The 16,139-nt window shown below is 38.6% G+C and overlaps 1 protein-coding gene across 1 annotated transcript in view; it reads left to right on the top strand.

Moving 5' to 3' along the window:
* tgfbr1b (transforming growth factor, beta receptor 1 b) overlaps positions 1 to 10,748 on the top strand; it is a 38,366-nt gene extending 27,618 nt beyond the window's left edge. Inside the window, exons 5-9 of the mRNA XM_028434373.1 lie at positions 1,298 to 1,465; positions 4,414 to 4,570; positions 6,489 to 6,613; positions 6,707 to 6,837; positions 8,258 to 10,748. Coding sequence (XP_028290174.1) covers positions 1,298 to 1,465; positions 4,414 to 4,570; positions 6,489 to 6,613; positions 6,707 to 6,837; positions 8,258 to 8,383 — 707 coding nt within the window. The 3' untranslated portion in view covers positions 8,384 to 10,748. The remainder of the gene's footprint in view (positions 1 to 1,297; positions 1,466 to 4,413; positions 4,571 to 6,488; positions 6,614 to 6,706; positions 6,838 to 8,257) is intronic.
* Positions 10,749 to 16,139: the final 5,391 nt, after the last annotated feature.

Raw genomic sequence — 16,139 nt, 5'->3', positions numbered from 1 at the left:
AACATTTCTCTCCACACGGTGTGGGTTAGGATAACCGGGGATGGATGGATACTTTAATAACCCGAAAAATAAATGTTTAAATTACAGCCGCAGCATAACAAAAGTTACTTTCATCACAGTATCAGCAAATGGAACCCACCTAGTTAATCTTGAGTTTTTGGCTTCGGCCACCACAGATCAGTAAAAGAATCTCCAGCATTTTACTCCATATGTTAAAAGGTCTCGGTCACATTAGCACCAGATTGTGATCAGATGTTCCAAGTGGGAGGATAGCATTCAAACTCTATGCATCAGATGCATTGGTACAGTAAGTCTTGCTTTCTCTAGTGAGAAAGTTGACAGAATAGAGTCTAGGGCATTATTATTATCCTCCTCCTGATAATATTGAGCACACTGGGGTGTTTTTGGCAGTGTTAACACAACGTAGTGAATGTGCTCTGCTATTGCCATCGTGTCAGCTAATGGAGGCCAAGATAAGGTACAAGATAAGGGGAAAAGAGAACTCAATTTGTAAATAGTAATGCCAGGTTCTCACAACTAAAAGTTCCGAATCAGAATTCTTGGACAAATGTGCAGGATTGCACCACCTGTCATTCACCACAACTGCAATCCCACCCATCTGAATGTGTCCTGAAGCTGGATATGGGTGTGTTCTGCTCCTGGATGTCGAACTGCAGCCATTTTTTAGTAAAACACATCTCGCCTGATTTGTCACTCCTCCATTTTGATGCCCAGAGTTTAACTGGTGGCTTGTAAAGCCTCTTCTTTGCCTTCATTTAGCTCCAGCTGCCTCTGGTTAGATCGATTCACTGTGATCAGCTGCTCTCTGTAATAATAATGGGTTTGTACTTATTGTGTTGAGCGTGGCCCTTCATTAAGTAGTGGGAGAAGTGTAAACATGAAAAAAACCTTCCCAGCATAACAAAGGATTTAGGCAACGTAAATTACACGTGGGGAAAAAACTATACTGGCCACGGTTACATGATGTTTTTATTCGGAATTAGTAATTCTGAATTAAAGTGTTTTGCTTTGTGTTTACATGGTAATAGTAATTCTGAATTGAGGTTTACATGCAAAATAAGTCATTAGGTCTGGGGGTTTGGGAAGCGTCCTGATTGGACAGGGAGCGAAAAACACACATAGAAGACCACATGGGATCTTTGTCAATCATACTTAAAAGACCTAAAAGTTTTCAAAAAATTTGAATCTGAAAGAATGTAGACCTCTCACACGTTACATGAACAAAACATTCAGCTTTTTTGGGAAATAAAATGGCCACTCTGCTCTCTGTTTGCAGATAATGGGACCTGGACTCAGCTGTGGCTAGTGTCAGACTACCATGAACACGGATCCCTGTTTGACTACCTAAACCGCTACACTGTCACTGTGGAGGGCATGATCAAACTCTCCCTGTCCACTGCCAGTGGCCTTGCGCATCTCCACATGGAGATAGTGGGAACACAAGGTGAGCAAGCATCCATGAACACACACAGACCTGTAGCACACACCTCCAGCAATAAATATTTTCATAATGAAATCATTTTGGGGTTTTTGATTACTGTATTTTCCGGGCTATGAAACACACTGTATTGCACTGTATTCCAAGAATTCAGCAATTTTCTAAGAAAAATCAGCGTGAAGGCCACTCTTTCACATAGGCCACACTGTATTGGCTGAACGGACAGGTATGCCTTCCAAACACCAGCTGCCCTCAAAACAAATGTGGAGCTCCAGAGAAATGCAGATACATTTTACTTATTGCAGGAATTCCTGTGGGTACCGGTAGTCAGGGTTTGGGTCAGTTACAGTTACGTTTTCAATAACCCCTGTTCAATTACAATTACAGTGACCAGCATTTTTCCAATCACAAGTAAATAACAATTATTTTTTATCCTCAAAGTCAATTAAAATTACATTCTCAATTACTGAGCCTGAAATTAAGAACCCAAAAAGTTAACATTCCTCTTGTGTTAGCTTTCTGTTAGCTTCTCTTATGATACCGGTTCTTAAATCTGCTGTAAAACAGACGAAAAACTAGAAGTTGAACTTTTTTTTCAAGATCGGTCATTGGTCGATCTTTTTATTTTTTTAAGTTTATTCAGTACTTTAGAGTAGCCATTAAAGGAAGAACATAAAACATCCATTCGGGTATATGAATATACAAAAAAAAAAAGAAGTAATAATAGCACGTGCATGGGAGAGGTGGAAGCCAAGAGGCTTACAAATAAAAGCAGATATAATAGGATAAGGATATAATATAATAGTGCCTGATCAAATATCTTTATCCAATTATATCCTTAATAGGATAAAGATATTTGATCAGGCACCCATGTGGGCAGCCACAGCTTGACTGACGGAAGAACCCCGTATTTATACCATATGAGTGTTTCAATTCTTTCATAATCAATGTGCTTCATCAAAAAGTAAATTGGCTTTAGATTATTATTTTTTTTAAAAATCGGTATCTGCATCCGCCTTTAAAAATCCCATATCGGTTGACTTCTACTAAAAACAAATATCATCTAATTTCTTTCCTATCTATTAGTTATCCTGTTAGGCTAATCAATGAAAATATACAGTAGGTTTCAATATTTTTGGTGTGGGCATCTGAGCATCTTTTGCATCAGTTAAAAATTGTAAAAAGTTTGATATGAAAGATATTAATAATTGTTAACTACATATGTGTAGAACTGTACATAGAACTGTAACATGATTCCCCAGTTTTGCGTTAAATTATAATTGACAATTTTTACAGAATTTATAGAAATATGGCAGTTGCAATTACAAAGTCAATTATTTGAACTCAATTACTATTACCACACTAACAGATTTTCACAATTATAATTACACCATAATTGTAATTAATGATCAATTACGCGATTACAATTACAATCCTGCCGGTAGTTACACACACAGCCCTCCTGCACAGAGCATTCTAACTCAGTGTATGTACTGCACAGTGGTTAATAGATTCCAAAAAATAGCAGCCGCTTAAATATTTACCAGACATTCTTTAGAAATGCAAAAACACATTTCTGCAGAATGTCTAGTCAATACTTTTGTCTGAGTGTATTAGTTATTTAATAGGCAAATTATCTGAACATTACCATTCGCATAATGGAGAAGACTAAGCAGCATCATTTCCAGGGTATAGAGTGCACCGCTGAATAGACTGTTCCTTGACGTAAGTAAACTGCAATCTATTGGCTGATGAGGGTGCCTATTAAACGACTCAACCAATTAGAATGTGCAGGTTGGCGGGCTGCTACTCAGTTCAGATTAACAAATTCACATGTATTCTGATTAGTTTCAACGGATGAGTTTCCAGCTACACATAAACTCAGCCTCCTCACTGCACGTCCTCTGTATATCTATCCATTAACAGCCTTTCATGGTCAGTTTTTCCTGTAACCAGGCTGCTGCTCGCATGCACTGTTTTTTCTGTGTCTTGTTCTTCTTAACGTGCACTACTGGCATCAGAGACTCAATCGGTCCTGAACAAAGCTAATGTGGTGTTTTGGCAACTTTATGCCAATGTTTGTTACTATAACAAACTTGCTGAGATATCTTATATTTTAAACCTTATTGTATCTTTTATTCACCCCCTACCTGTGCCAGTTTAGTTATTCCATTTCAGTTCTGCCTCCTGACTGCTGCTTTAACTGGACAAATGTGTGCCAACTTCCACTCTGTCATATTGGTCACATCTTCATTTTTGAATGAAAAAATAAACTGCTTATAACCTTAAAAATACAGTGAGGCTAGTCTGAATTTACCATTAACATTGTTTTTACAGCCTTACTAGTCTTATTATGGACAGATAACTGTTTTCGAGTGGTAAATAAAGGCTCAAACATACTCGGGTGGACTCCCCACATAACGGACTGTCCACGCTCCTCAGAGCTTACATACTTGAACGCACCGCCACGTAGTGGTTTCCCGTACAATCCTCCATGTCACACGATTCTTTGCGCTTCTCTGTAGTCCTTGTTCTCCTGGAATGTGTTTTAAAGGTGTCGCTACTTCCGTAGCTCGTCTGCCAGTCTCGCCTCTATGCTCGTGTTCATCTCTATTGCTCTGTTTCACCAGGAGGGTGAAAAGCAGGTCTGTGTTACATTTAATACGGGTCGATACAATGTCGAGCAGTGTTTTGTGTGACACTAACTATGCGGAGAAGTCGGCCCAGTAGTAGAATCTGAGCTTTGCATTTAATCCGCACGGACTCCGTTTTGCGGGTATCCGCCCGAGTAAGTTTGTCTTAAGTTGGGTTTAGCAAAATGGCATTGATTTTTTTTTTTATTCACTTAGCACTGTTTTTACAACTAAAGGTCAGACTCCTTTTAATGCTTCTATTATTTCTTTATTGTATCATTCAGTGCAAGTCTTTATCAAATGCATTACTTTTTTCTCTAGGAAAACCTGCCATCGCCCACAGAGACCTAAAGTCTAAGAACATTCTGGTTAAGAAAAATGGAACTTGCTGTATTGCTGACCTGGGCCTGGCTGTGCGCCACGACTCTGCCACTGACACCATTGACATCGCTCCAAACCACAGAGTGGGGACTAAAAGGTGAAAATTTGCTGCACAGGGTTTGAAAAGTTCATTCTTTCTTTCTGTGATACATGAATTGGGATACCTGTTTTTAGTTAAGGTGTTCCCCTGTTCTATTGATCATGGTAAGCAGAAAGTCTGCTGTGTTTGAGCTGGGATACATCTAAAACCAAGTGAAAAATAATTAAAAAAATAAAACCAAGTGAACTAGTGGCCCTCTAGGACCATGTTTGGACACCCCTGCCTTAAGCCTGGTTTATGCTTGACACAGGATGTCGCAAGATGCGCGCGCCAAAAATTATGTCACCGCGTATCCCTGCGCTATGAAAATTGTCACGCGCCTTGCTCACTCATTTCAAAATGGACGCCATTGAAGGAAGACCTGAGGTGCAATTTCAAGTGCACAGGGTGCTTTTAGAGGCACTCAAAACACATCCAAAGAACTGCTAAATAGCAGTTGTGTATTCTGTTTGTAAGATGATGCTTTTATTAACTTTGCTTTTTTATTAGTTTTGTAGTTGTGTTGTGCTGTTTGTATTTTATTAAAAAAAAAAAAAAAAAATCAATGGAAACAGTGTACTCAAGTTTGGTGATTTTATTAATCATTTCACCTGCTGCGCTGGACATTAGTTTAAACACCCTCTCCTAATCACTGTGTCCTGCCAGGGCGTAAGACTTGCGGTGCCATGAAATAAAATTGCAGGTGATGTCTTACTGCAAGAGCAACCAATAACCACACACATAGCAATTCCTGCTCCCTCCTACGTTCCTGACTTGCTGCCGCCATTGTTGTTGTTTGTTTACTTCATTTCGCAGGCTTTTCTTCTTTAGTACAGAGCGGTACTGCTACTTTGAGAGTGGTGGCCTAGTGGTTAAGGAAGCTGGGCTTGTAATCGGAGGGTTGCTGGTTCAAGCCTCACCTGGGCCATCACTGTGGGATGTTGAGCAAGTCCCTTAACCCCGAACTGCTCCCCAGGCGCCGCAAAATGGCTGCCCACTGCTCCTCAGGGATGGGTTAAATGCAGAGGACAAATTCCATTAATGTAATAACATTACATGGCCAATTAAAGGCGAAAGCCCCGATTTTTAATCTTTACTTCCTGTAGAATTTTCTCTACCACCCCCTGTCTTGGCTGCGGATATTGCAACAGTGAATGCACCAAGTCTAAACACCAATGCGCTCCTGTGGAGTGCGGTCCGCGAACGGAGCCAGGCAAAAGTATAACGAGCCCTTTAGGCTGTTGATCAGGTCAGACCAGAGTTTGAGTTGTATTTCCTTTTTTACTTAACTTGGGTGTAATTTCGACAGTTCTTTTTGACCAGTAGAAGTGCACTGTAGCTGTTCCCACTCAACGTTCTTGAAGCTAAAATACGGAGCTTAGAGGCGCTTCCATCTTGCATATTTGATGTCATTCGGGAGGTGCCCTGGTAACACACGCCACCCATTTAGCGTACTGCCCTGATGACTTACGCAGCCAGCCTACGTCAATAACATAAGTATCTTTCCCACTGGATATTCTACCAACGTCTTGTTCAGATCATAAATGTTACAGGACCACAACATATTTCGACTCGTATATCTAGTAAAATGGCATCTCGGCTTTCCTTCACGACATAACTGCTATTCACAAAGAGAGCTACGCAAGATCCACGGCTGTCAATCATCGTCATATACAGTGGGGCAAAAAAGTATTTAGTCAGCCACCAATTGTGCAAGTACTCCACTTAAAAAGATGAGACCTGTAATTTTCATCATAGGTATACCTCAACTATGAGAGACAAAATGAAAAAAATTAATCCAGAAAAACACATTGTAGAATTTTTAATGAATTTATTTGCAAATTATGTTGGAAAATAAGTATTTGGTCAATAACAAAATTTCATCTCAATACTTTGTAATGCACCCTTTGTTTAATTCTATCTTATTCCTCCACAGGTATATGGCTCCAGAGGTTCTGGATGATTCAATTAACATGAAACATTTTGAGTCTTTCAAACGAGCTGATATCTACGCCATGGGCCTGGTTTTCTGGGAGATTGCCAGCCGCTGTTCCATGGGAGGTGAGAATAGGAACATGTTAGGTCATCATTTAGTAATTCACCCAAAGATATTTATTAGAACTTTATCCATCTTTGGGTTTTTTTTTTAAATAGGCATTCATGAAGATTACCAGCTGCCCTACCATGACCTGGTCCAGTCAGATCCATCAGTGGAGGAAATGAGGAAGGTGGTTTGTGAACAGAAGCTTCGACCCAACATTCCCAACCGCTGGCAGAGCTGTGAGGTAGGACTGATACTTTATGTGCACCACGTGCACACAGGTGCATGCACTAAAGGCAAACTAATTAAGAAGTTTTTCTATTTACATTTTTTTTTTACAACCAGCAACATTTTAAAATAATTTATTTTAGACAACTGACAGTCTTTAGTAACTTTTTTATTTTCAATAAGCATTTAAACCAACTTTGCTGCTATGTTCTGTAGTATTATATACTACCCATCAATGATCAGAGGTACAGTAATTTTATTGTTTTTACAGATTATTAACATGCATTAAAATGGTGTCTCATACATCTGAAACAGAGTAGTTAACACAGATATGTGACGCGCCATAAGAAAGCCAGGAACAAGTTGGCATGAGAAAAAGGAAAAAAGAACAAACGTCTTAATTTTTGAAGAAAATAGTGTTTACTCAATGCAGACCATCACATCCTTCTCCTCCTCATTTCTTTAACCACAGAAATAATTCATTTAAGACAGTATTCCATTGTTTTTGGTGTCTACGTGGACTTTATCTGAAAACGTTTCTAAAATGAGGAAAGTTATCATTAGAAGTAAAAGTAACTGATATAATACAGTACATAAACTCATTGGCTGCCAGTCATTTTCACAACATATACCCCCCTCACTGATAGCCATTTTAAAGCATTTTGACTGATATTTTAAGACTTACAAAACAAAAAATAGACACTACTTTCATCATGAAATAAATTATGTTTCTAGCTTGTTTCGTTCTTCCGTAATCAGCAGTTGAATATAGGTAGGTTTCACAGAAAATGCCAATTTTTGACCCGGAAGCTGAGAAATCAGGCTTTTTAAAAAAAAAAACTAAAAAAAACTGTCAAGCAGAACATAGTCTTGGAGGCTCATGTTTTAAGCTTTAGTGACACCTCAAACATCTGAACATTGGTTTCCTTCTATCAAAGAGACCAGGCTTTTGATTGTCATTTGCACAGTAAAGAAACATGTTTCATTGCACAATGAACACGATCGACGAACGTTCGGATTTGAAATGACGTATATGTACGTCAAGGGCAGTGAGTGAGTTATTTTCTTAATATCATAAAAAATAGTTTTGGTCGGTGACGAGAGGGTCATCTAGAGCTGACAATGTTTTTTTCAACTGATACATAATCGACACATTTTTTCTCCTAAACCCTATTGAAATTTATTTTATTTCCCCAATTCCAAAGGTCAGAACAAATCTATTCTAAAAGTTTAATACAAATGAAAAGGGTGATTGTATTACGATCTATGAACAGACTCAATTATACAGACGCATTCTAATTCAAGATACCTACCCACATTATTCACACTTTATATGCCTACTTTGAGAGGCCAAATGAAAACTGCATAGACGACTTGCTTCACGTGAGTAGGGATTACAGTTGATGTTGATGTTTGCACTGTCCCTACCTTCGCAGGCCCTACGTGTGATGGCAAAGATCATGAGGGAGTGCTGGTACGCAAATGGTGCTGCACGGCTGACGGCTCTTCGAATCAAGAAAACGCTGTCCCAACTCAGCCAACAGGAGGGAATCAAGATGTAGACAAAGCTACGGGACTCACACAATCACCTAGCATTGCAGTGTTAATATGGAAGGCCATGTCATTTCATTCATATTTAGACCGAAATGGTTCTACATTGGCTGTTTTGCGTGAGGCCAAGAGTAAATGAATGGAGGCTTCTGAAGTATGCTCGTTGCATTACCCAACACCTCCACTTGTTTTCTATCATCGTTGACTACCTTAATCATGCAAGGTTTCAAGTCCTCACCGACATATGCAGCGATACATGAGCTCAGACCTCAAAAGGCTGCATTAAAGTCTAACTGACAGCCAGGAAATGCCTGGTTGGCTAGGAGCTGCCTGGCTTTGTTTGCTCTCATATTTTTACATCTCATATGGGTGATTCTCACTAAGTGCTCCTAAACTTGACCAGAGAGAAACATTGAATTGGTTTTAGTTAATATTTCCATACAAGACTGATGATGATGATGATGATGATGATAAATATATTAATAACAACAATGATAATAATTATGTTACTATAATTCCGATTATTTAAAAAAGATAATTTCTCATTGCCGAAATGTGGCTAGATCTATTTTTGTATTTTTTTTAAATCCTGTAAAAATAAATATTGTTTAAATAATTAAAACATCATGCAGTTTTGTGTAAAAAGTTTTATATTTCTGAGCACTTGATGTTTTTTTTCATTGACCTGACGAAGTGTTCGTGTTTCTTGAGAATCACCCATATTTATGTTAAATTTCTTAATGTTAGAGGCAGCTTTAATGTATATAAAGTCTGTCAGTTGATTGTGATTGCTGACAGTGTGGCTAGAAGTGGAGCCTTAATGAAAGCCTGCAGCTCCTGAAGCAAACGCGTTAGCAGCCCTTGTCTTTAGCGAGCGTAGAGCAGCTTCTCGCCTTTAACTGAGGAACTGAGCAGTAGATGAGACGCAAAACTATACTTTACCATTTAATCAAATGACAATTATCATTTCTGCTTCATTTTTGTCTCCAGCTCTACTCCTCTGTTGAATTCTCATGGAGGCCTAACATTGTATTTATCAAATGGTTATTCAGGTTTTTTTAGTAGGTTTTTTTTTCCCTTTCTTTTTTTCTCCACGAAACATGTTTGTTTGATAAACATGCTGCAACATATGCAATATATGGTTGAAAATGTTTCTATATTTTTATGCTTTGCTGAATCTCAAATCGGCAAAGAACACCTGCAACAACAATCCGCTGCCATCATGCCTTTCATGCCAGCTGTTACCAGAAAGTGCCAGTGCGTTAAAATCGAATAGATGCAGCTGTGTGTGTCAAAAGACCAAGCAAGCACTATGCACACCCAACAGGGAGAGCAGAGAAGGGACACGCGCACATCGGCTACAGTGGGGGAAAAAATAAGCATTTGCTTGACTGCTGATTTTGCAACTTTTCCTATTTTTAAAGAATGGAAAAGTCTGTAATTGCACAAAATAGCTGTTTGATACAATAGTAAAATGAAATAAATTTGGCGCAGAAACCTTGTTGATAATTACAGAAGTCAAAGATTTCATGTAGTTCTTGACCAGATTGGCACACACTGCAGCAGGGATTTAGGAGTGGGCTAAAAAAGGTCTGCAAGAGCCAGAATTCTTGCTGGTTGGTAGGAGATCAAACACCTTTTTATGTAATAAAATGCATAAAAAATATATTGTTTAAAAATCATAATGTGATTTTCTGGATTTCGTCTGTTATGGTTGAAGTGTGCCCACGATCTCTCCATTTAAACTTGCAAAATCTGCAGTGTCAAAAAGACTTATTTTTTCCCCACTGTAAGACAAAGCTCTGGTGCCATTTTATCAAAACCCCTGAAACATATTTCCCTTCCATTTTCTCCCAGTCTACATCATACAAGCATTGTCTCCTCACCACAAACTGCCTCATCAAGGCCGTCAATAAGCTCATAAGACTTAACTTATTTCTGAACTCTAAACTTTTTCACACCAGGCATTAATCAGTCTCTTCCCTCTGGGTAGTGAAGTTCATACGTTTGAATGTAATAAATTACCAAGCTTTATGTTTCTCCCATTTGTATTTATGGCGAGGTCTTTCTCTTCTAGAATGTACATTTACAAAAAAACAGAAATTGAAGTTTATTTGGCTTTACAAGGCTTTAAAGGGCCCATGGTAAGAGTCTGGCTTTGCTCTTCCTTTTGTCTGTAATCCTTTTGTGTGTATCAGAACATGCGTATACACCGAGTAACTAAACCCCTCCTGACCTGCCACGCGGAGGGGAATCCAAAAAATGCCTTGATTATGGGTGGGGCTCCTGGAGTAGTTAAGACACGCCTAGTCTATACTATAAAATCTCCAATGAACAATCTATGCTATGCTAACTAGCTACTCATTTACTCACTATAGCTCTCTATTCACTCTTCCCTCAATCCAACCTACTTGACACAGATTGTAGAGCCCACAGGTGCTAGTTGTATTAAAGGGGCGGGGCTAACAGTGCCTGCTTGGGATGCAAGATGGTCCCAAAACATCACATGATCTTGTTCTGAGCTAATAGCAAAAATCTATTGTAATAGCCGGGTTTAAACCCATAGAGGGCAGTCACTGACATTTTACAACTAAATATGCCAAATAAAAATATTTAAAGTAAAATGTTGAGAGTTGGAGAGTTTTGGCTGACGTACCACTAGGGGGGGGGAACGCCTTGATTATGGGTGGGGCTTCTGGAGCAGTTAAGGCTCGCCCAGTCTATGAAATCTTCAAACTACCAATCTATGCTACGCTAACTACCTACTTAAGTCTTGCCATGCCTCTCTATTCAGGTTTCTTTTTATCAGACAGTAAATGTCTCCGGTAAGGATGTCCTCTTACCTTGTTGCAAGCAAGTGACCGCCTTGACAGCTCGGAGGAAGGCTGCAGTGACAGCCGAAACTGGATCTAGGATCAATCGATAACACTACTTAATACACAAAAACATTTGTTCTCGGCAGAAAAAAAAGTGGTTACGGGGTTCAGTTACTCATTAAATATTGGTTATCTTGTCATTATACTATGTAGAGAACAAAATATGTAGCACCTGATGATTTAGTATTTTTGCGTGTGCATTTTTCCATGAATGTTCTATTCTCTGGAGATGCACAGGTTTTAGTTGCTAGGGCAATAGCAATTGTTGCTCTACAAAATGAGGAATAATGTTACATTTTGTAGTTCTGCGTCTGATGTATGCAGGTACACCCACGCTCTGATATATTAGACAACTTATCCAGCAACACAGACTAGAAAGTTGGATGTATGCATCGACTGTTTCTAGCAGTTTTTCTGCACTGGTTTGGTTAAGCTCAGTCACAGACTATAAAGGCCCACTTCAGTTTTTAAACTTGTGAGTGGATTTTCTGTGCTTTAAGGCTGCACCCTTATGCTGTACTAGCAAGTTAAGAAAAATGCATGGATGGACAAAAAGTCCAGATCTTCATCCTGATGGCGTTTACCTGTATTGCAGTTCAGAAGTTTCGCAGTTTATTTTTAGTTTTTCCATATATGGGTGCATTATGTATCGATGTGCTGCTACTCGGACATTGCATATGATTTAAGGTGCAAACTGCCGTTGGATATAAATAGTTATAATTAATGTTAATATTATGGCTAATTAGTTTTTTTACTTTCTCCTCAAATAAGCCCTTGTTTTGCTCAGCTGGTCATTAGTTTGGGTTTACTGTACTGGGACAGTACCGTATGTTTAACTAGTTGTTATTCATTGGGATGATAGCAACAACAAATGATACACAGCACTTGCTGTATGCCTCTACCAGAAGAACCTTTAATCAGTCTTAAAGTCACCAGCAGCCTTGTATCTTTTCCTTTCAAAGCCTAAGATGATAATTGAGTTGAGACGTTTTGCTCTTTATACATAAAGCTATCTGTTCTCAATTCCTGCCTTTGTATTTTTTCATTCCATGTTTTTAATGTCTTACCTCTAGCAGCTAAAAAAGGCCAGGCTTCACTGCAGCCCATTCTTTGCTTCAAAATGCATCAAGCAGCTTTAATTCTAGATCTGCTTCAGTATGCTCATCACACCCTGCGAGTGGCCAACAAACTGAAGGAGAAAAACACATTTGAGGGACATTTGTTAAAAGTATTCATGGTGCTGTACAGAACTCAAACCTCACCTCTGTTGCGGGCTTAGCCTCTATACAAAGGGTGGGCATTCTTGTCTTTGAGGGCAACAGTCGTGCAAGTTTAAGATCTCTCCTAGCATCCAAATATTGGTCTCCACTGATTGTTATTATGCAATCAAAACTTGCAGGACAGTGGCCCCTAAAGCCTGGAATGGCCCATCAATTATTTACACTGTTCATACTTGCATTAAAGCATTGTAAGGGCTTGTGTAGCAGCATTGACTACAGTTTTTCAGGGTTTTTTTTTTTTTTTGTTTTGTTCTGTTTTTCTTGTATCTTGTGCACAGAGGCATTTGAGTTTTAGTGTTGTAAAATCACTTTTCATACATTTTTATGCATCTCCAAGTATGAAGTAAAGTTCCTGAATGTTTGTGCAGGACTTTGTAAAGTCAAAATTCGCAGTTGGTAATGGAGTCATCCGAATGACTGTTGGTTTGACCTCATAGGTCAACCACAGTCCACTCTGACTTCACAATTTGAAATATTGTTGATCGAACATTTCCACCATTTAAATGACTTCATCGTGCTCAAGCATGAACATCTTCAAAGGGGGTCTGTTTAGCGATTTCTTCTATCTGGAGACCCTTCTGACATGTACAATTTTTAACATTTGTCATGTGTGTCCCAGCGTGAACAGGTTGATGTGCAATGTGAGTCACCAAATTGAGTGGATATTTTGTAATAGAGGATTTGGTTTAAAAAAAAGAAGAAAAAAAAGCCATTTCATGGCACAGGCATTGAGCATGTCCACTGATAGAGGGAGCTAACATGAACTATGCCAGCAGCTCTGCCGCTTCAAACCATGCCTGACTACTACTGGCAGCTGTGAATGTATCTGCCCTGTCATAACCAATTCATAAAAGCCCATGTATTACTGCAGCCACTTTGTTTGCATACACATATCTGATACACGGGTATGTTTTTTTTTTTTTTGTTTTCTTTCATTATGCAAAGTTGAGTCAGCCTGGATCACACATGTTGAAGGACCTCTATGTTAGCATGATCCACACACTGTGATTCTCACTACATCAGGTTTCTAGTTCTCACCTCTGTCAACATGCAGACCTGTTCTTGCAGCATCGATCGGCTCCTTAAAACAAGGTGCAGACAAACGTTTTTGCTTGTGGACTCAAGGCTGCAGTAAAACCTTTGTGGCAACAAAGGTATGCAAAAAGCTTTATCATGTTTTATTTTTGTTTTTTCTTTTTTGTTTTTGTGCCCAAGGTTATCAAGACTTCTTTCACCTCAAATGATGTGCCTGTATGTAATTGTGTCTGCATTGATGTCTGTGTTACCTACTTGATAGATGGCATCAATCGCTGTATAATTTGACATGATAAAAACGTAAAATATTCATAGAAAATACCTCCTGTTTTACCTCACTGTAAATGCTCTTAATCTGTCTGCTCCAAATTTGCAAGTTATCTTTAATTTTTTTTTTTTTCTTTCTATGAAATGCTTAAAAAAAAAAAAAATTGATTAAAATATTTCATGGTACTTTTATGGATGGCATTGTGTTGTGTTTGTATCGTACCCAACACATTTACTATTCCTGTTTTACGTTCTCTGTAACGGCATGTTGGTTGTGTTCGTTGTGAGCTGTACAGTTAAAGCGCTTTCCAAATGTCCAAGCCTCCTTTTTGAGTTTTGGTGCAAAATGCTTTTGTTTATTGTATCCTTTTTGTTTATTGAGGGATGGGATTGGGTTGGGGGGGACTGTACAGTAGGCTTATAGTGAGGGAACAGACTTTCCTCGCCTTATTAACTTTTCAGAGTTGAAAACAACAGACGAATATTTGATATCGTCTGTAGAGATGGATGTGTGATGAACATAGGACTTAGAGAATTGAAATTTATGTTGACCTCTAACATAGCTAAGGTAGAAAAAAGTGGAATAAAGCAACAATGTTTCCCTACGAGATGTGTCTGATTTATTTGATAACTACAAACCTCTGAGACTTTGTTAGGTTCATTTAAAGTTTTAAATGCATTAAAGGAATAGATGTATTACCTGATCCTGTAGGATGGACTGGGAATTTCTTTTTACTCTCAACTGTATTTTTAAATATTATTTTTTACAAAACTTAAACTGGTTCAGGCTTTTATCACAGTGATAGTTAACATCTAAAGTGTAGTGCCAGGGGTGTTTTAGGCAGGTTGTAGGAACTGCCAGGAATCAGCACTGCACCTTATTATTTGTTTATTAGATCACACTCAGAGTAGCACATTCCTTTTACGTGACTGCTGGTTTCATGGAGGTATTCCACAATTCCCACTAAGTGAAAATCTCATGCTCCATGACGGCGATCATAATCAAACACTTGTTTTGCCTTCCTACAAACATTTTGTGTAATGGTCCTTATGTTAGAACAGGGGTCAGCAACCTGTGGCTCAGTGACCAATCACTGTGCCTCTCTGAGCTTGAGGTGTGTCATCTGGCTTATTCTAATTTAACACAAGATGCTCATTTAATGAGAAATGTCAGCACCAGAGCATCCCTTTCTAGTCAGTGGCAGTGACACGTGATGTTCAACAGGTAGAGTTATACCAACGAAGGCCAGTCTGGGGTTGTTTCTGTAATATTCTGCTCATGTTTAAGTTTTTGTGGTGTTACAGTGCAAACAGTATCCAAATAAAACTGATGACTGACGGTAAACTGCGAGGAACAATAGTAGAACTTGTGGACAGTAAAACACACAAGAAACCAGGACCACCAGTAGATTCATTGCACCACAGAAAACTGCTGCTTGTCTGTTTTCTATTTTTCTGTATTTCTGTTTTGAATTTAAATAAGTAAAACAAAATAACCCCACATATTTGTTTTAAAACGAAATAACCAAAGAACAAACAGTACACAGATTGGTGTCGTATGTTTGTTCTGTCTTGACAGAACAAACATACGACACGGCTAAGGCCAAGGCTGCAATTTATCAAGTGAACGTGATGCCGTTGTCAACTACAGCCGACTCGTTATGAGGAAGATCTCGGTCATCATCTAGTATCCATAGAGATGCTGTGGGGTCTCGTAACTGATCAGCTTTATTAATCTATTTTTTAAGACAAATAAAAAGGTGCATGTACCGAGTGTGCATTTCCCCTGATCATCATCTTCTGATTTTTTTGGCGGTAGTTTCCTCTTCCTTTTCTTCTGCGTTTTTGGAAGTGGTTTGGTTGGCAAACAACGTGTCTTATGAACGCGTGTCTTACTAATAAATTATAAGTTATTTAGCATATATGACTTGTAAGTTACAGTTGTAAATATATATATATATATATATATATAATAAGTGTATTATAAAGTTTGCCTCTGATTGGAAGGCCTGTCACTTGGTATCATTGACAACTGGTGGTTTCTAGCGGTATTGCACAAGTTACAAGTTGCAAATATGTTCCAAAAGCGTACAGATGTCAATACAAACACACAGATTGGATTACGCACTGACAACTTTGTTTATAAATCATGGATCAAGGTACAGACACACGGATTGTATTATGCACACAAATAATTTTGTTACAATAATGGCCCCATAAAAAAAAAAACAACAATTTAACTTTCTTTGAGGCCTAAACGTTTTGATATTACATAAACTGACACCATCGACCAGACAGTTTCGTGTGTG

This window comes from Gouania willdenowi, chromosome 20 (assembly GCF_900634775.1).
Source record: "Gouania willdenowi chromosome 20, fGouWil2.1, whole genome shotgun sequence".
Taxonomy (NCBI): Eukaryota; Metazoa; Chordata; class Actinopteri; order Blenniiformes; family Gobiesocidae; genus Gouania; species Gouania willdenowi.
The sequence above is the reverse complement of the archived record's forward strand: the minus strand, read 5'-3'. Positions and strand labels throughout refer to the sequence as shown.